This window comes from Scyliorhinus canicula, chromosome 9, assembly GCF_902713615.1.
Source record: "Scyliorhinus canicula chromosome 9, sScyCan1.1, whole genome shotgun sequence".
Taxonomy (NCBI): Eukaryota; Metazoa; Chordata; class Chondrichthyes; order Carcharhiniformes; family Scyliorhinidae; genus Scyliorhinus; species Scyliorhinus canicula.
In genome coordinates this window covers 173,639,304-173,654,900 of record NC_052154.1, presented here as the reverse complement: position 1 = coordinate 173,654,900, position 15,597 = coordinate 173,639,304, and the positions used below count along the sequence as shown (strand labels likewise).

Genomic DNA, 15,597 nt, shown 5'->3' with positions numbered 1-15,597 from the left:
GAGAGAATCCGTTAAAGAAAGTGGTGCAATGTTGGTCTGAGGAATCGGATGATCTCATACGGGGCTGCTTAGAGTCAGTGGACTGGTTAGCATTTTAAAACTCCGTGACCATCCTGAACGAGTACGCCACGACAGTAACTGACTTCATTAGTAAGTGTGTAGAGGACTGTGTGCCAAAGAAGCAAATCCGCCTATTTCTCAACCGGCAACCCTGGATGAACAGGGATATCCTGTTCACTGATGAACAGTGATTGAAGTCTAGGTCTGAGGCGTTCAAGTCAGGCGGCCCTGACCTCTACAAGAAAGCCAGATATGATCTAAGGAAATCCATCAAAGATGCCAAAATACAGTACGGAACCAAGATTGAGTCCCAGGCTAGCCATACGGATCCCCGCCGCCTATGGCAAGGTCTGCAAGACCTAACGAGCTACAAGATGAAGGCATGTAAAATCGTTGGCTCCAATGGACCCCTCCCTGGTGAGCTCAACGCATTCTATGCCGGCTTTGAGCAAAAGTTCAGCGAAAGCGATCCCTCCACCCCAGAAGCCTCGGATGAACTTGTATCTGAGATCACCACTGCAGACGCCAGAGCAGCATTCTCGAAGGTCAACCCTCGGAAAGGCACTGGCCCGGATGAGCACTCAGGTCTTGCACGGATCAGCTGGCGGGGGTATTCACAGACATCTGCAACCTCTCTTTACAACAATCTGAGGTCCCTATCTGCTTCAAGAAGACGACCATCATTCCTGTACCAAACAAAAGTCAAGCAGCGTGCCTTAATGACTATCGTCCAGTGGCTCTGACATCCATCATCATGAAGTGCTCCGAAAGATTAGTCATGGGACGAATCAACTCCAGCCTCCCAGATTGCCTTGATCCACTACAGTTCGCATACCGCAGGAAACTACAAAAGGTTGTGGATGTAGCCCAGTCTATCACCCAAACCAGCCTCCCATCCATCGACACTATCTACAATTCCCGCTGCCTCGGAAAGGCAGCCAGCATAATTAAGGACCCCACGCACCCCGGACATACTCTCTTCCACCTTCTTCCGTCAGGACAAAGATACCAAAGTTTGAGGTCACGTACCAACCGACTCAAGAACAGCTTCTTCCCTACTGCCATCTGACTTTTGAATGGACCTACCTCGTATTAAGTTGATCTTTTCTCTCCACCTTGCTGTAACTGTAACATTATATTCTGCAGTCTCTCCTTCCTTCCCTATGTACGGTATGCATTGTTTTTACAGCATGCAAGAAACAATACTTTTTACTGTATGCTAATGAATGTGACAATAATAAATCAACTCAAATCAAAGGTGACACTGCCAGCTGACAAGGGCACTGCCAGGATGCCAGGTTCTCACTGCCAAGCTGGCATTTTGCACGAGGCCGGGGGTGCCCTCCACGGCTGTTGGGGGGGACGGGGGGACTTGGGGGGGGGGGGGGGACACCCTCATAGTGAATTGGGGTGTGGGGAGGGGTCCGGGATTGGGAATTAAGTGCTACAAAGATGTGACGATTGACCCTTTAAGGACTTGACCAATTGGGACTCAAAGTGTGGACTCACACCATGCTGAGAGACTCCTAGGCAGAAGCATTTTGGGAGCGAGCTACAGGCGGCCATACAATTCTTATTAATAAATACCTTCTGTGTTCACTGATGAAATCTGTAAAAGTGCATCTTTAGAGGAGATAAGGGCAGGAAAGGACGTAATGAGTGTTCAATCATCCATGATTTTATTAAATGGTGCAGCAGCCTACTCCTGTTCCTATTTCTTGTCGAGCACTTTGTTCATGGTCTACTCCACATTTATATGTTATTCCTTCTTCCTGAGTCACAGAATATGCAGGTGGATTTTAATAAGGTGTATTTTGGTGACTGGAACTCGCCGCGTAAGTTGATGGCTGAAGCTGAAACGCTGAACACATTTAAAAAGGAGGTGGATCTGCATCGGAAGTGCTGTAACCTACAAGGCTCCGGATCAACTGATGGAAAATGGGATTCGAATGAGTGGCAAGTTTCTATTTTCTCTTTTTTGCCCAGCACAGACAAGATGGGCTGACTGGCCTCTATCTGCACCCTAACCTTTCTATAGTTCGAAGGTTCTAACTTTCCAAGGAGTAAAGAATGCCACCTGTTACATGCAAGCATTATTGTGCACCTGTATTGTGAAAAAAGGAAGCTTTCTCATCCAAGATTTAAGCTGGCATTGACTTCTTTAAATCTGTCACTGTTAGTAGCAGGTTACAAACTGGCTCACACACAAATGGATCCAGCTAAAGCCAATACTTTATCGCAACAATTAATCAATTGCCCTTTAATCGTTTCTTTAGCAAGAAACCAATCCATTTAATTGAAATACAACATGCTATGCAATATATCCATCTATGTACCGGATTTATTTTTTTAAAAAAGTGACAGCGAACTATTTGAATTCTGATTAGTATCAGTTACTGAAAGGATTTATCGCCTTGTCCTTTTCAAACCACCAAGATTATCTACGGCTTTCAATAAGGCAAGTTGTGACCAATAGTTTTTGAAATAAATCTATCTAAATCTTCTGGTAAGTGTCACCTTAAGTTGAGACTTGTGCACCAAATGAGTAAAAGCAAAGACAGAAAATTAAAAACTACACATAAACATTGATTAGAGCATATAGCTCATCACTATCATTTTCCGCTGCATTTGAAATAAAATAAACAAATGCTAGAAATACCCAACAGGTCAGGCAGCATGTGTGGAGAAAGAGGAACAGGCTTAGAATGGGTGAAACTGTCCATTTTTATTTCTAAGTTCTGGACCAGGTGAGAAAACCAGTGTGCAGCTTGCCAGCTGCACAGCCGACCTCTCTCTCCATATGTTCCTGAAACAAAATGCTGGAGGTGTGTCTCAAACCATCGTACAGCTGAGGCAGGGCCTGATGGAGCCTTCTCCCGAGATTGGGGAAAGGGCGTAGAAATAAAAAAAATATTTTTTATTTCATCCAGTATCCTGACAACCTCCTTGTTATAACAATTTTGCTAAAGTCCTTTCCCTTGTTTAACATTGTTTTATTGTTAATATTCCTGAGGCAGATCTTTGGATTCCCTTATATGTTGGCGGCAAATTCATTCTTCTTCTGCCTCTTTGTCCCTTTTGTTCTCATTTTACTCCTTCTCTTTGCACTTTTATACTCAGTCTTTGATCAGTACCTGAACCATCTCCTCTTTAGCAGTCACCCATTGCTCAATTATTCCCACCTGCCAGTCTTTGACTCCTATTTACCCTTCTTGTTTTGTTGAAATTGGCCTTCCTCAAGTTAAGTATTTTAATTAGCGATTGCTCCATATCAGTAATCAATCTAAATTTTGTCATATTATGATCATTACTCCCTCGATGTTCCCCAATATGACATTCTTCAATCGATCGCTTCATTTTCCAGGACCAGTAAAGCCTCCTTTCTTCTATGGAAGGTCAGAGGCCTGGAAAGTTAAATCTGTTTCTATCTCCACAATTGCTGCCACACCGGCTCAGTACTTCCAGCATTCCTGCTTTTAATTTCAGATTCCAGCATCTGTGGTACATTGCTGTTTCACACCTTCTGTCTTTGTGTGGAAGAAAATCATGGGCTGGATTCCCCACGGCGCCACTTCTCTGCCTCGACCCGCCGGCGGGATTCTCCGTTACGCCGACCGATCAATGGCGTTTCCCATGGTGGGGCAGCCCCACGCCGTCGGGAAACATCCGGGTGCCGGCAAAACTGAGAATCCCGCCGGCGGAGAATCCCGCCCCTTGCTCACCATGAGGATTTCCTGAGCTCACTTCAGAAATTCCACCCCTTCTTTGCCCTTATGACAGTACCTGTTGCATTCAAGGCTGGGGTAATTAAAAGTCTCCCATTATCACTATTCTGTAGTTCTCATACCTCAGTAATGTCCTTGCAAATCTGCTCCTCTTTCTCCTCATTATTTGGTGGCCTATAAAATATAGCAATTTGCTTACAAGTTCCTTTAACATTACATAACTACAACCAAATAGGCTGACTTTAACCCCTAAGGCTTTCTCTCTTTCTAGCTCTGTGATATTTTCCTTAATCAAGTGTAAGCAAAAACCAGATTGGAATAAGACATGCAGAATAAAGACCTCCTTGGACAGACAACCTGAAAGTTCAGTCCAAAGATGAGCCCAATGTTGCATCCATTTTTCCCATACTAAGTTACACTCAAATACCGTGTGTGTGTTGTGTCCCACGCCACCCCACCAACCTCATTTGATTATGTCTGAATTGAAGACAGGCACATATCAGCATAAATAATCCGCGCTCGAGGGAATGCCAAACTCACACCAGTACATTACTTCGCTGAGTCTGAAGATTTAAGTTTCAACCCATTCAACAATCAATCATTCAGGCACATCAGGCACAGTATGTGTAAGAAGCTGCATTTCAATTTTTAATGTGCCTTCCACCCATATCTTCAAATTCATGAAGAGAAACAGAAAATACGGAGCCGGTCTCAGTGATGTTAATTAAAAGAAAAGGCTGAAAAATTAAAAGACCCGAAAAAATGTTGGTTTTCTACTGTGCTCAGTGTTGAGAGCACACTCACTGCCCACGCGGACCACTCCCCCCCCCCCCCAACCTCCACGCCGAACAAATACAATCAGAATTTACTCATATCTAAGAATTGGGAGCATGACCAGTTTTGTGGATGAAATTCCTTTGAACAGAGGATTTGATGGACAGACATGAAAAGTGGAGGAGACGTGAGCGCATTGTAGACTTAAACGCTGAAATCGTTGCTCTCATTCCATCCGCAGAATTTGTTTATGCCCAGATTAAGGGCGTATCCAGCCAGAAATTCAGAGGGAAATGCAGGCTCTGAATTTGATCCTAAAACTAGGCAGAAAACCAACAAGCAATATGTAGGATGATGGTGAGGAGCCAACATTTGTAGCACTAAATAAAATTTGGTAGGAGGAAGTGAATTTTCAGTTGCTCAAACATTAAGTATATACAAAACTATCTACATCTCTGTGTTCCAGAAATTGTTTGAGAATGCACAATTGCTCAGGCATTGCAAAATTCAATTTAAAGAAGAATCATAAAAGCCTCTACGTAGTTGATGATGTGGTCCTGAAGTGTATTCAATATTCTAATACAGCGAAATACGGCAGCTATAAACAATAATGATTAGGGACTGGATTTTACGGCCTTTCCTCCCCACAACAGACTGGCATTAAAAAGACCACCCCACAGCGGTAATGTGTTCCGGCTGGCCCAACCAAGCTGAGAGTCGGAGCTCCACTCTTCAGTGGAAGAAGTCCCGCCCTCGAGAGCGACTGACAAATCTGATTGGTCGACAGCCTTGGCAGACCCAGGAGCGCCAGAACTCAGTAGTGGATGCTGCTGGGATGGCAACAATACCCTGGGTTGTTCCGATGGGTTAAGGCGCTCCGATCTGGAGGTCTGATGGGCGTCTCTGATTTAGGGGTGTCTCTTATATGGGGGGGGGGTGTCTGGTTGGTTTCTTGCACACATGTGTGTGTGTGTGGGGGGGGGGGGGGAGGGGGGGTGATGACCCTGCAATTCCCAGTGTGGTGGTAGTGGTGGTGGTGGGCATGGGGTGGGGAGTGGCTGGATGCAGGATGTCCTTACTTGTCAGCAGGGAAGGTGGGTAGTTGAGCAAGATTTGCATGGTGGGGGGGGCAACCACCTGGACCTCAGTCTCGGGCAACCCGCGAAAGATGGCCACCTGAAAGCGGGATTCGGAACGGAATCCCGGGAGCTCCCGCCACGCATACATTTGCGGGGCAAGGGGAGTGTGTATCGCTCCTGGGCACCACTCCTAGCACCAGAGCAGACCAGGAGCGATTCTACTCCGGCGGGAGAACAAAGTCTCTCAAACGGAAAAATGTCTTCTCACCTCAGTCCTAAAAGGTTTACCCCTTATCTTCAAACCATGACTCCCCCACTGTTCCAGACTCTCCCACCATTGGAAACATTCTTTCTGACTCTAACCAGTCTAATCCTAAAATGAGGCCCACGTAAATGTTGTGGCTACTGGAGCATTCCGAAATTTGGTATTCTGAATCAAGTGGTCCACTGATAACATCTCAAGCCTGTACATGGCAAAAGTTGAGAATGTGATGGGATCTCTGCACAACAACATCTAAGACAATGCAGTCTGCTTAATCGGTATCTCGTCCACCAGCAGAATTCCAGTCCCTTTGTCAGTGGCGCATCGTGACTTCATTGTGCACTATCCACAGGATGTACCACAGTGTGTCATCAGGATCCATTGGTGGCACAACCAAATATCTACCACCCAGAAAGACAAAATTAACAGGTACGCGGAAATACCATCGCCTTCAAATTCCCTTCCAAGTCATTGGCGTGGTTGACTTGCGCATATCACCATTCATTGGTTGTTCCTGGATCGAAACCCCTGCTTCACAACATTGTCAGATTACTTCAACCCACATGGACTGCAGTGGTTCAAGTTGGAAACCTACCCCCACCTTCACAAAGGTAACTAGGAATAGCAAATAAATGTCAACCTTTCCAGTGAAGCTGATCCAATAAGACTGAATTAAAAGGTAAGTAATCTAGGTGGGTGTTTCAGTGCAGTATTAAAGGACTGCTGTATTATTGGAGGTGCTCCTTGAATAAAAAAATTACGTGAAAGCCGTGTCTGTCAGATCAGGTGGATATATAAGAGATTTCATGGCAACGTTCAAAGAGAAAGGAGAGTTCCCTCGGTGCCATGACTAACACTTTTCCCTCAACCAGCACCACCAGATTCACCGGTCACTTATTTTGTTAAGACATTTCTGGGGCGTTGCTGTGCATAAATTGGTTACCAAATTTGCCTACATAACAAAGGTAACTAAACTCCAACAGTACTTAATCGGCTGTTGCGCTTTAAGACATTTAGAGGATATGATAGCATTGAATAAGTGCAAGCCTTTTTGTGGTTTCTGTTGGAAAACTTTTTCAGATTGAACGCCTTCAACGACAGCATTTTGGGACCTTGTAAAGCAGTCACTACAAGGTATTAGATTCCAGTTTCATCTAATACTGGCCTTCAGTTTATGATAAACTACGTGACACTGAATATAGTATCGCTTTATTTCATTGTTCTGGTCCGGCATTCTGTGTTTAAAGGAAGAAACACCAGAATATCTGTTATGAGGTAATGAAAACGACTAAGTTTACAATGGTGATGTCAGAAATGATCTGTTTTTCAGTTTGACATTTTTACTGTTTATTGTATACTGAAGATACGTTGCTTCATAACCAAATTAAACATTTTCCTGTATTTCATTGATGTGTTCTTTAGATACTGAAGACTGCACACGCACCTATGCACAGAAATATATATATTTTTAAACAGTTCTAATCCTGCTTCCAGTATATGCTTTTAAAAAAAATAAAATTAGAATGATCTGGATCATGACTTACTGAATTATCATTATCGGTGCTGTTTTGGAATGTGCTTCCTCTCTGCTCTTCTTCCTTACTCACTCATTGCATCATTTTCTTGTTTTGCTCTCTCCACTTTTGCTCATTGGCTGTTTATTCTCTTTTTCTTTACTCCAGAGGCGTTAACCGTACCCGTCTGGCAGAAGGGATTGATGTCGACCTGAGGTTCATTCAAAATTGGGCTGTCAACCTTGGGCTGGGTTCTCAGGTCCCCGAGCTGCCTGCTTCTCGGCAGCGGGAGGTGACCCGCCATTTGCTGGTGGAGGAATGCCCTCTTTGCGCCGCTGTCAATGGAATTTTCCATTGAAGCCACTCCTCATTGTCAGGAAACCCATGGGCGGGGCTGCACAGCCAGCTGGACCCGAGAAACCCATTGCCAGCAAACGACTGGAGAATTCATAGAATCATAGAATTGCCAATGCAGAAGGAGGCCATTCGGCCCATCGGGTCTGCACCGGCCCTTGAAAAGAGCACCCTAACTAAGACCACACCTCCACCCTATCCCTGTATCCCAGTGACCCCACCTAGCCTTTTTTTTAGCCACCAAGGGCAATTTATCATGGCCAATTCACCTAACCTGCACATCTTTGGACTGTGGGAGGAAACCGGAGCACCCGGACGAAACCCACGCAGACACGGGGAGAATGTGCAGGCTCCGCACAGACAGCGACCCAAGCCGGCTTTCAAACCTGCGATCCTGGAGCTGTGAAGTAACTGTGCTAACCACTATGCTACCGTGTCATCTGTATTTCGGCCTTGACTGCATTAAAAAGGCTGTCACGGTTGTGGGAGTTTTAAACAGCTCCAATATTAAGCTGATCTACAGATAAATCTTAGGGTTGGGGGTGGAAAGCCTTGTTTGGCTCTTATTGAGGCAGAAGAAGCATACCTGCTCCTCAAGGATGGCTGTTTAGGCTGAAGAACTGGACATTAGGGATCAGATTTTGATCTCGCAATGTAAGTGCATCTCCCAACAGGTCGTAAATGGATGGAAACAATTACTTTCCTCTGATTCTGACCTCACCTGCTTTCTTGTGACCTTGTCGTGGGCTGGATGCAAGATGTATGGATACATCTTGTGTGCTTGATGTTCCCATTGTGAGGACCACAGGAACATTTTATATCCTCCCACACATTATTTTTATGTGCTGGTGTAGGTTGTGTAAGCCCGAAGAATAATGCACAAACTTGGAGAGTTGGTGACAACAGTGGAAGGCCTGTTAAGGAGTTGGCAACATACTGAAGGGTAAGTATAAAAGGACTTTATTTCAGACCTTCAAATGTGACATTTGAAAAGAGTGATTTATATTGGGTGCTATTGTGTAAAGGCAAATTGAGCATCACATTGGCAATCGTTGTGTCAGTGTTGTCATGCATTACAGTCCTTTTTCCATTGGAGAAAGTGCCATAACGCTTTCAAAAACATAGAAAATGCGTTGGTAAACTCCCCTTGTCATACTTGCCACTGGTCTTTAAATATACAGACAGCACTGACTGAGGAAATACATTCTCCTGCTTTCGAAAGGAAAACAAGTACACATTCTCCATCACTGATTGACAAACAATCTGGTTTGAAATGGAGAATACACCATGGGCATTATTCAGCGGAAAATTTCAATGTGTGATCGTGGGCGCGCTTGGCGAGGTGTTTTACGACGGCTGCCACGTCAGAGTGGAGACCGCTATTCAACGGCACTTAGCTGCATTTGTGGACCTTGGGGATATTTCTTTCCGTCGAAGCCAAGTAGAGCTCCTCAGTGCAGGAAGGGATCGGGATGCGATTTGCAAATGCCACCCTGATCCCATGACCCCCCTGCTCAACTCCCAAGCCCCCCAACTCACTTGTTGCATAGCACTCGGGTCCCCCGCACACCCCACATATGGGCAGGACACCTGCGGACCCAATGCCAGCTTGGCAACTTGGCACTGCCAATCTGGCAGTGTCACCTGGACACCCTGGGGGGGGGGGGGGTGGGATTGGAAAATAGAAGTGGGGGGGAGTACAACTTTGGAAACTGGCAAGAAAGAGGAAGGAGAGAGTTTGGAGACTGTAGGGAGAGAAGGAGAGGGAGTCTAGAGACCGGAGGAAGGAGGGTAGGTAGAGTTTAGAGACTGGAGGGAAGGGGGGAGTAAATGTTTGAAGACTGGAGGCAGGGGGATGACTTTAGACCCGGAGACTGGGGGATGGGAGTTTAGCTCCTGAGACTTCGCGAATTGGGTGCAAAGTATAGATCCTGCGACTAAAATTAATTAAGAACTGATGGGGATTTGCTAGTGTTCTCAAGCATGTGCTGTATAGAGGAAAGGCTTTTAATCTAAATGAAAGAAATAAATAAGTTCAGATACTATTTAAGTAATTAATTTTCCTGTATATTTCAATGTTGAGCTTATTGGCTAGCCCTGAGTGCACTGGATAACTTTGAGCATGCTCGATTCCTTTGAGCGTCTTCTGCCATTTGATTTCAAAGATGGCAAAACCGGCCGTTTTTAATCAAACTCAATCCAAATGAGATAATTTGATGTTAAATGATCGATCGTTGATGGTTTTTGAGCACATTGAATGCAAAAATCATGTCAAATTTCTGGGTCGGTTGACCAGTTGCATGTTCCCAGAATTAAAATCTCTGTCATATGCAGTATTTTGCTTCATACCATAAGAGTATGCTTTTGGCTACCACTGTCACTGACTTGCCATCAGCATCATTATTGTGGGAGACAAGAGAATAATGGCATTGTCACTGGACTACTAATCTAGAGACACATGCTGACATGGGGAGAATGTGCAAACTCTATACGGACAGTCACTCGGAGCCAGGATCGAACCCGGGTTCACGGCACATGAGGCAGCAGTGCTAACCACCGTGCTGCCCGCCAATGGCATCTCTATGAGGACAACACTTGCCATGTTTTTTCCCCGTTAGTTTATGCTGCCTAGCCTCAACTGACAGTATTGAACTGATTTCACTTCAAAGATCTTTTACATTCCATCTCGCAAGGATTTCTCACTCAGTATGGATCTCCAGCCTCAGCCAGTAACCGGGATGATATATTATTCATTTCTTTGCTGAAGGACCAGGATAACAATGGAGGATGGCACCGTTGCAGTACCACAATAGGTATCAGTGCCCTTTCTAGTGAATAGACTATGGATGACTTTCATGTGAATCAAGGAAGGGCGGAGGAAAAGCTACTTGACCAGCAGTAGAAGGGCGTGAAAAAACAAGGTTAGCTATCTCGGGAGGAGTAGTGAGAAGTACGAAAGATAAAACAGGAGCAAAGGACCTGGATCTGATCTCCTACGATTCTGCAAAAATGTTTCCAGCACCAAACTGAACAAGATACGAATCGTGTGTAGCATCTGAAAGAAACTCATTACTGCATTAAATATCCATTTTTAACCTTGTTTGTTTCCTGTACTTTTGAGCCTTTAAAAACATAACGTATTTTCATGCTTCATTACACAAGATATGGTGACATATGAAAACATTAGTTTTCCAATTTTTGGTTGAACAGGTTATCGCTATGCTCGTTATGGTTTACATTAAAATTAAGGAACGGCTATTAAGTTGTTCCTTGCTTACCCTGATGACTTCAGGACAGGCGTAATGAGGTGAGCTAGAAAAGAAAGGAAAGCAACACAGTTAGTTCATCACGCTGCCACAGACAAGTGATCTATATTGCAAACATGCATTCAAAGATAGTTTGAAGATTAATGTACTTGGAATTGGATAACAGAAGAAAAATGGGAAAAATATTGTTCAGCAGGTCCCAGGAGCATCAATGCTGAATTTGTAAATCATGCACGAGGCAGAATTTAATGTTGTACTGACGTAAACCATGCAAAATAATCACAGTGCACTCTTCCAAACTTGCAGAGGTGTTTTGTGTTGGCTGTGAGGCAATTTCCTTGCAGGTTCTTTCCCTGACCCCTGTCAACTTTGATTTATTGCGCAAAATAATAATAATAATCGTTATTATTGTCACAAGTAGGCTTACATGAACACTGCAATGAAGTTTCTGTGAAAATTCCCGAGTCGCCACACTCTGGCGCCTGTTCGGGTACACTGAGGGAGAATTCAGAATGTCCAATTCACCGAACAAGCACGTCTTTCGGGACCTGTGGGAGGAAACCGGAGCACCCGGAGGAAACCCACGCAGGCACAGGGAGAACGTGCAGACTCCACACAGTGACCCAAGCAGGAATCGAACCTGGGACCATGGCGCTGTGAAGCAACAGTGCTAACCATTGTGCGACCGTGCCGCAAAATGGTGCACTGGTAGCAGCAGTCCGTGACCAGCTGCTCGGAGGTCTGGCCCAGTGTGACTTGCTGACTTGTAGCCCCTGTCAGCCTCTGGGGGGGCTTTGTCTTGATAAGTGGCTAGTTGCACCCGTCAAACTCTACCCAGTTGCCCCATGTTGCACAGAGAAATTTGTTACTGATCAATTTACATTGCTATGTATTTTAAACCTTTAAACTTCATCACCTTGCTATCACTTTTCAAGGAGGAAATGGGGCTGATGGGATGGTAGTGTTTTTCTCCCAAACCACAGGAAGTCATCTTGCGAAAGCAATGGGGTCGAAAATCTGGAAAAGGAAGGTTATAAGTAGGAGATAGTGAGAATCCCCAGCATCAGCGCATTTGCTGAGAGAATTGTCCAGAAGGAATGGCACTCAAACTGCGCACTAATGAATTGGCTTGCCCGTCCCTTTTTGCAATCGTGGTAATGGATGTAAAGTGCTCCCCCAGCGCAAAAGAAATAACTGATGCTTTTTTCAGTACAGAGGCTTGGAGTTAATTGGTGTCCAGACAGATGGTCAGTTACTCCTAATTGCAAATCACCTTCCCAATGTACCTCTAACAGCATATAATTGCTACAGAAAATCATTCTGACTCCAACAATTGAAAGTGCACTTTACTGTACATCATTACTTTAAAATTAGTAAGTTAACTATCCAGTAAACTGGATGCATAGTTAATAACTGCTACTAAATTAGTGTTCTTTGTTAAACTGATGTCACCGTATTGGCTTTGAGGAGAGAATGCACTGTTGAAACGGTAGTTGTGCTGCGCAGTTTGCCTTTTATAGACTTTCATCAAAGACCTGAAAATACAATTCTGTCACTTTTACGTTCATTGTCACTGAATGGTCAGATATTAAACAGCTAATACCTTCCACGTTAAGTATTAAATAAATTAAATTCTAACTCTCGAGCAATCGTCAAGCTATTAGAGAATGGCTTTTGGAAGCAATTGGACCGGCAACACCTTCAGCCAGGACCAAACAAATCTACGGATGCCTGGGGCTGGATTCTCCCACCCCACCAGCGGGATTCTCTGTTACGCCGGCTGGTCAATGGGGTTTCCCATTGTGGGGCAGCCCCACGCTGTCGGGGAAACCCTCGGCTGTCGGCAAGATGGAGCATGCCGACGGAGGAGAATCCAGCCCCTGGTCTTTGGTTGATGGGTAGAACTTGACATTTTGTTTTAATTATTTGCCAGACGCAGGTCTCGAATTTCCAGAAGGCCAGCAGCATATTCCTAACAGGAGTTGGAAGGAGTAGAGCCACAGGCTGCAAAATTAGAGAATTTCCTCACACCCCGTGACTCTGAGCAACCTTGACCTGGCATTTTGTCTTCTCGGTTATATACGTGCAGCTCTTCAAGAAGCATAGGCTTAGGTCCTGGCGTGAACCCACAACAAAAATGTATGTTGTTTGCATTCCTTATAAATGTGGCCAAGGGAAAAACATCTTGCTAACCAGCAGCACTGCTTTTCTCATCTTTCCCCTCCTCAGGGTGAGCCCAGGATCCATAACTATGAGGTTATGTACTTTGTTCCCCCACCTCACTTGTCCTCAAAAAAGGAAACAGGACAACTGGCATCCAATTTTCCATCGTGTTCAAATTCCATTGTACTCAACAAATCCCAATCAACATTATTAAATCTTAGCACAAATAGAAAATAATGCATGCTTGGGACATAAATGGTAACTTAGATTTGTGATAAGAATTGTTCTGAAGCTGGACTTTACAAGATGGCTATGTTTTAAAATGTCTCATTTAGATTAAGGTAAACTTGAAAATTCTGGAAGCATCTTAGCTCAGAGACATGCTTATGTAATATGGTTGCCATAGGGGAGAAACGAAAAAAAAACTATTGAAGTATCAAGTGTGTCCACAGTAACTCACAGAAATGGAGCCGCTGTTTTTTGAGACGGACAGAGAAAGAGGCAAAGCAGCTGTCGCTGCGAAGAAGCAGAAGCACTGAGTTGTGTTGCCAACCAAACAGGATGCTTGTAAGAGTTCATATTCTGTTTGAATGGGAGGGGACAGAACCAATGAGCATCCTGGAGACTTGATGGTGAAAATTGGATCTGGTAACTTGGCGTAAGTCGACCAAGTTTCAAAGGACACTGAAGGTTTCTACCTAGTGTGGCAGAAAGAAGTGAGCCTACTAGAGACATTGTAGTTACAGAGGGACCTGTAATGCTACAAATCTGCCAGAAATGCAACACAGAGCAGAAAGGGCTGTAACTCATATCTCAATTGCATTAGTTATGATGGTTAAGGCAAAGTTCCCTTGCTTTAATTTTGTGTACAGTAAGAAGTCTTACAACAGCAGGTTAAAGTCTAACGGGTTTGTTTCGAATCACTTGCTTTCGGAGCACAGCTCCTTCCTCAGGTGATTTGCATGAAAAGCGGCGCCAACCACTCTAGCGTCAACAGTCCTCAATCATCCGGTATGCTCCCATTCCTCGGGGGCTAGGTAGGCGCCGGAGTGGTCCCTGCAGCTCCAGCCGATGTGGCACGGCCGGCGCGAGTTCGTGCATGCGCGGCACATCCGGCATGATTCCGCGCATGAGCGGCATGGCTGGTGTGATTCCGTGCATACGCATGGGTTCCCATCTCCACGCCGGCCCACAGGCAATATGGCGGAGCTCTGCAGGTGCCTGGCATGGAGGAACATAGGCCCCCATGGAACCAGCCCGCCCGCCGATCGGTAGGCCCCGATCACGGGCCAGGCCACCGTGGAGGCCCCTCCCCCTGGGGTTGGACGCCCTGCCGCACTGCACAAGAATACCCCCGGACACAGAACTTCCAGGTCCTGCCATGTAAGACCATACGTGACCCACACTGGCGGGACTCAGCTGAACTCGGCGGCCACTCTGCCCATCAGGGCCTGGAGAACCGCCGGGGCAGGGCGCTTTCAATGGCTCCTGACCGGCGTGGCGCGATCCTGCGGGCGCCGGAGAATCGCCGCCGGAGAATCGGTGAGCCGGTGTCGGGGCGACGTGAACCGATTCCTGTGCCACCCCAGGGATTCTCCAACCGGAGAATCCCGGCCATTGTTTTAAAAATGTTATCTGTCTCTTACAGAGATCATAACAGAATATACAACTGAAGTTAGCTAGCCTTACTGTGCATCAGGCTTCAGAAAGCCTGCTTAATACTAAGGCTAAGCAATCCATTGGATACATTCCTTGATCTGATGGCTCAGCAAAGAATCATGCTTGAAGGGTACACGGGCTGAAGAATCATGGATAAAGTGGTCCAGCCGTATCTTTGACTCGTGCTTCCTTTGATTATGTTTCTGTCATTGTATCAGGAATTTTACCATTATATCTGTTCTTCCTCAGTCCCAGCACTCGAAGTGAAGTGTTTCTCTATTGAACAGCATGAAAATTTGCTGTCAGCAATGTCACATGACCAGCGAGTAATCACTCAGTGGGAAGAATATCTCAATGTTGGAGGCCATTTGATGATAACAATAATCCCTTCCCAATCTAACCAAGGGAACCATTCACACATTCTACCATCATCCATTAACGCATTCTAATCTCTTTATCTGCCACTACCAGCACCTTTCCTATCCTTAATCATCCCCGGTTACATTCCTTTTGTCTTTCTGTCCAGACATCTTTGTCAATCTCCGCCTATCGCTGGCCCCCTATCCAGCCCCACTGCTCCACGCACCCCCCCCCCCCGCCGCCCCCCCCCCCCCCGCACCCCCCCCCCCCCCCCCCCCGCACCCCCCACCCTCCACAACAGTATCAATCTGATCTGATTTCCAGTTCTTTCTAGTTCTGACAAAGAGTGATCCAGGTTGAAAATATTAGCTCCCTTCTCTC

General features: G+C 45.5%; 1 protein-coding gene across 8 annotated transcripts in view; it reads right to left on the bottom strand.

Moving 5' to 3' along the window:
• The window catches only part of LOC119971908 (serine/threonine-protein kinase BRSK2), a 1,145,911-nt gene that overhangs the window by 199,762 nt on the left and 930,552 nt on the right, over positions 1-15,597 (bottom strand). For all 8 annotated transcript variants that reach the window (XM_038808215.1, XM_038808217.1, XM_038808213.1 and 5 more), the window contains one exon: positions 11,047-11,080. In XM_038808215.1, coding sequence (XP_038664143.1) covers positions 11,047-11,080 — 34 coding nt within the window. The remainder of the gene's footprint in view (positions 1-11,046; positions 11,081-15,597) is intronic.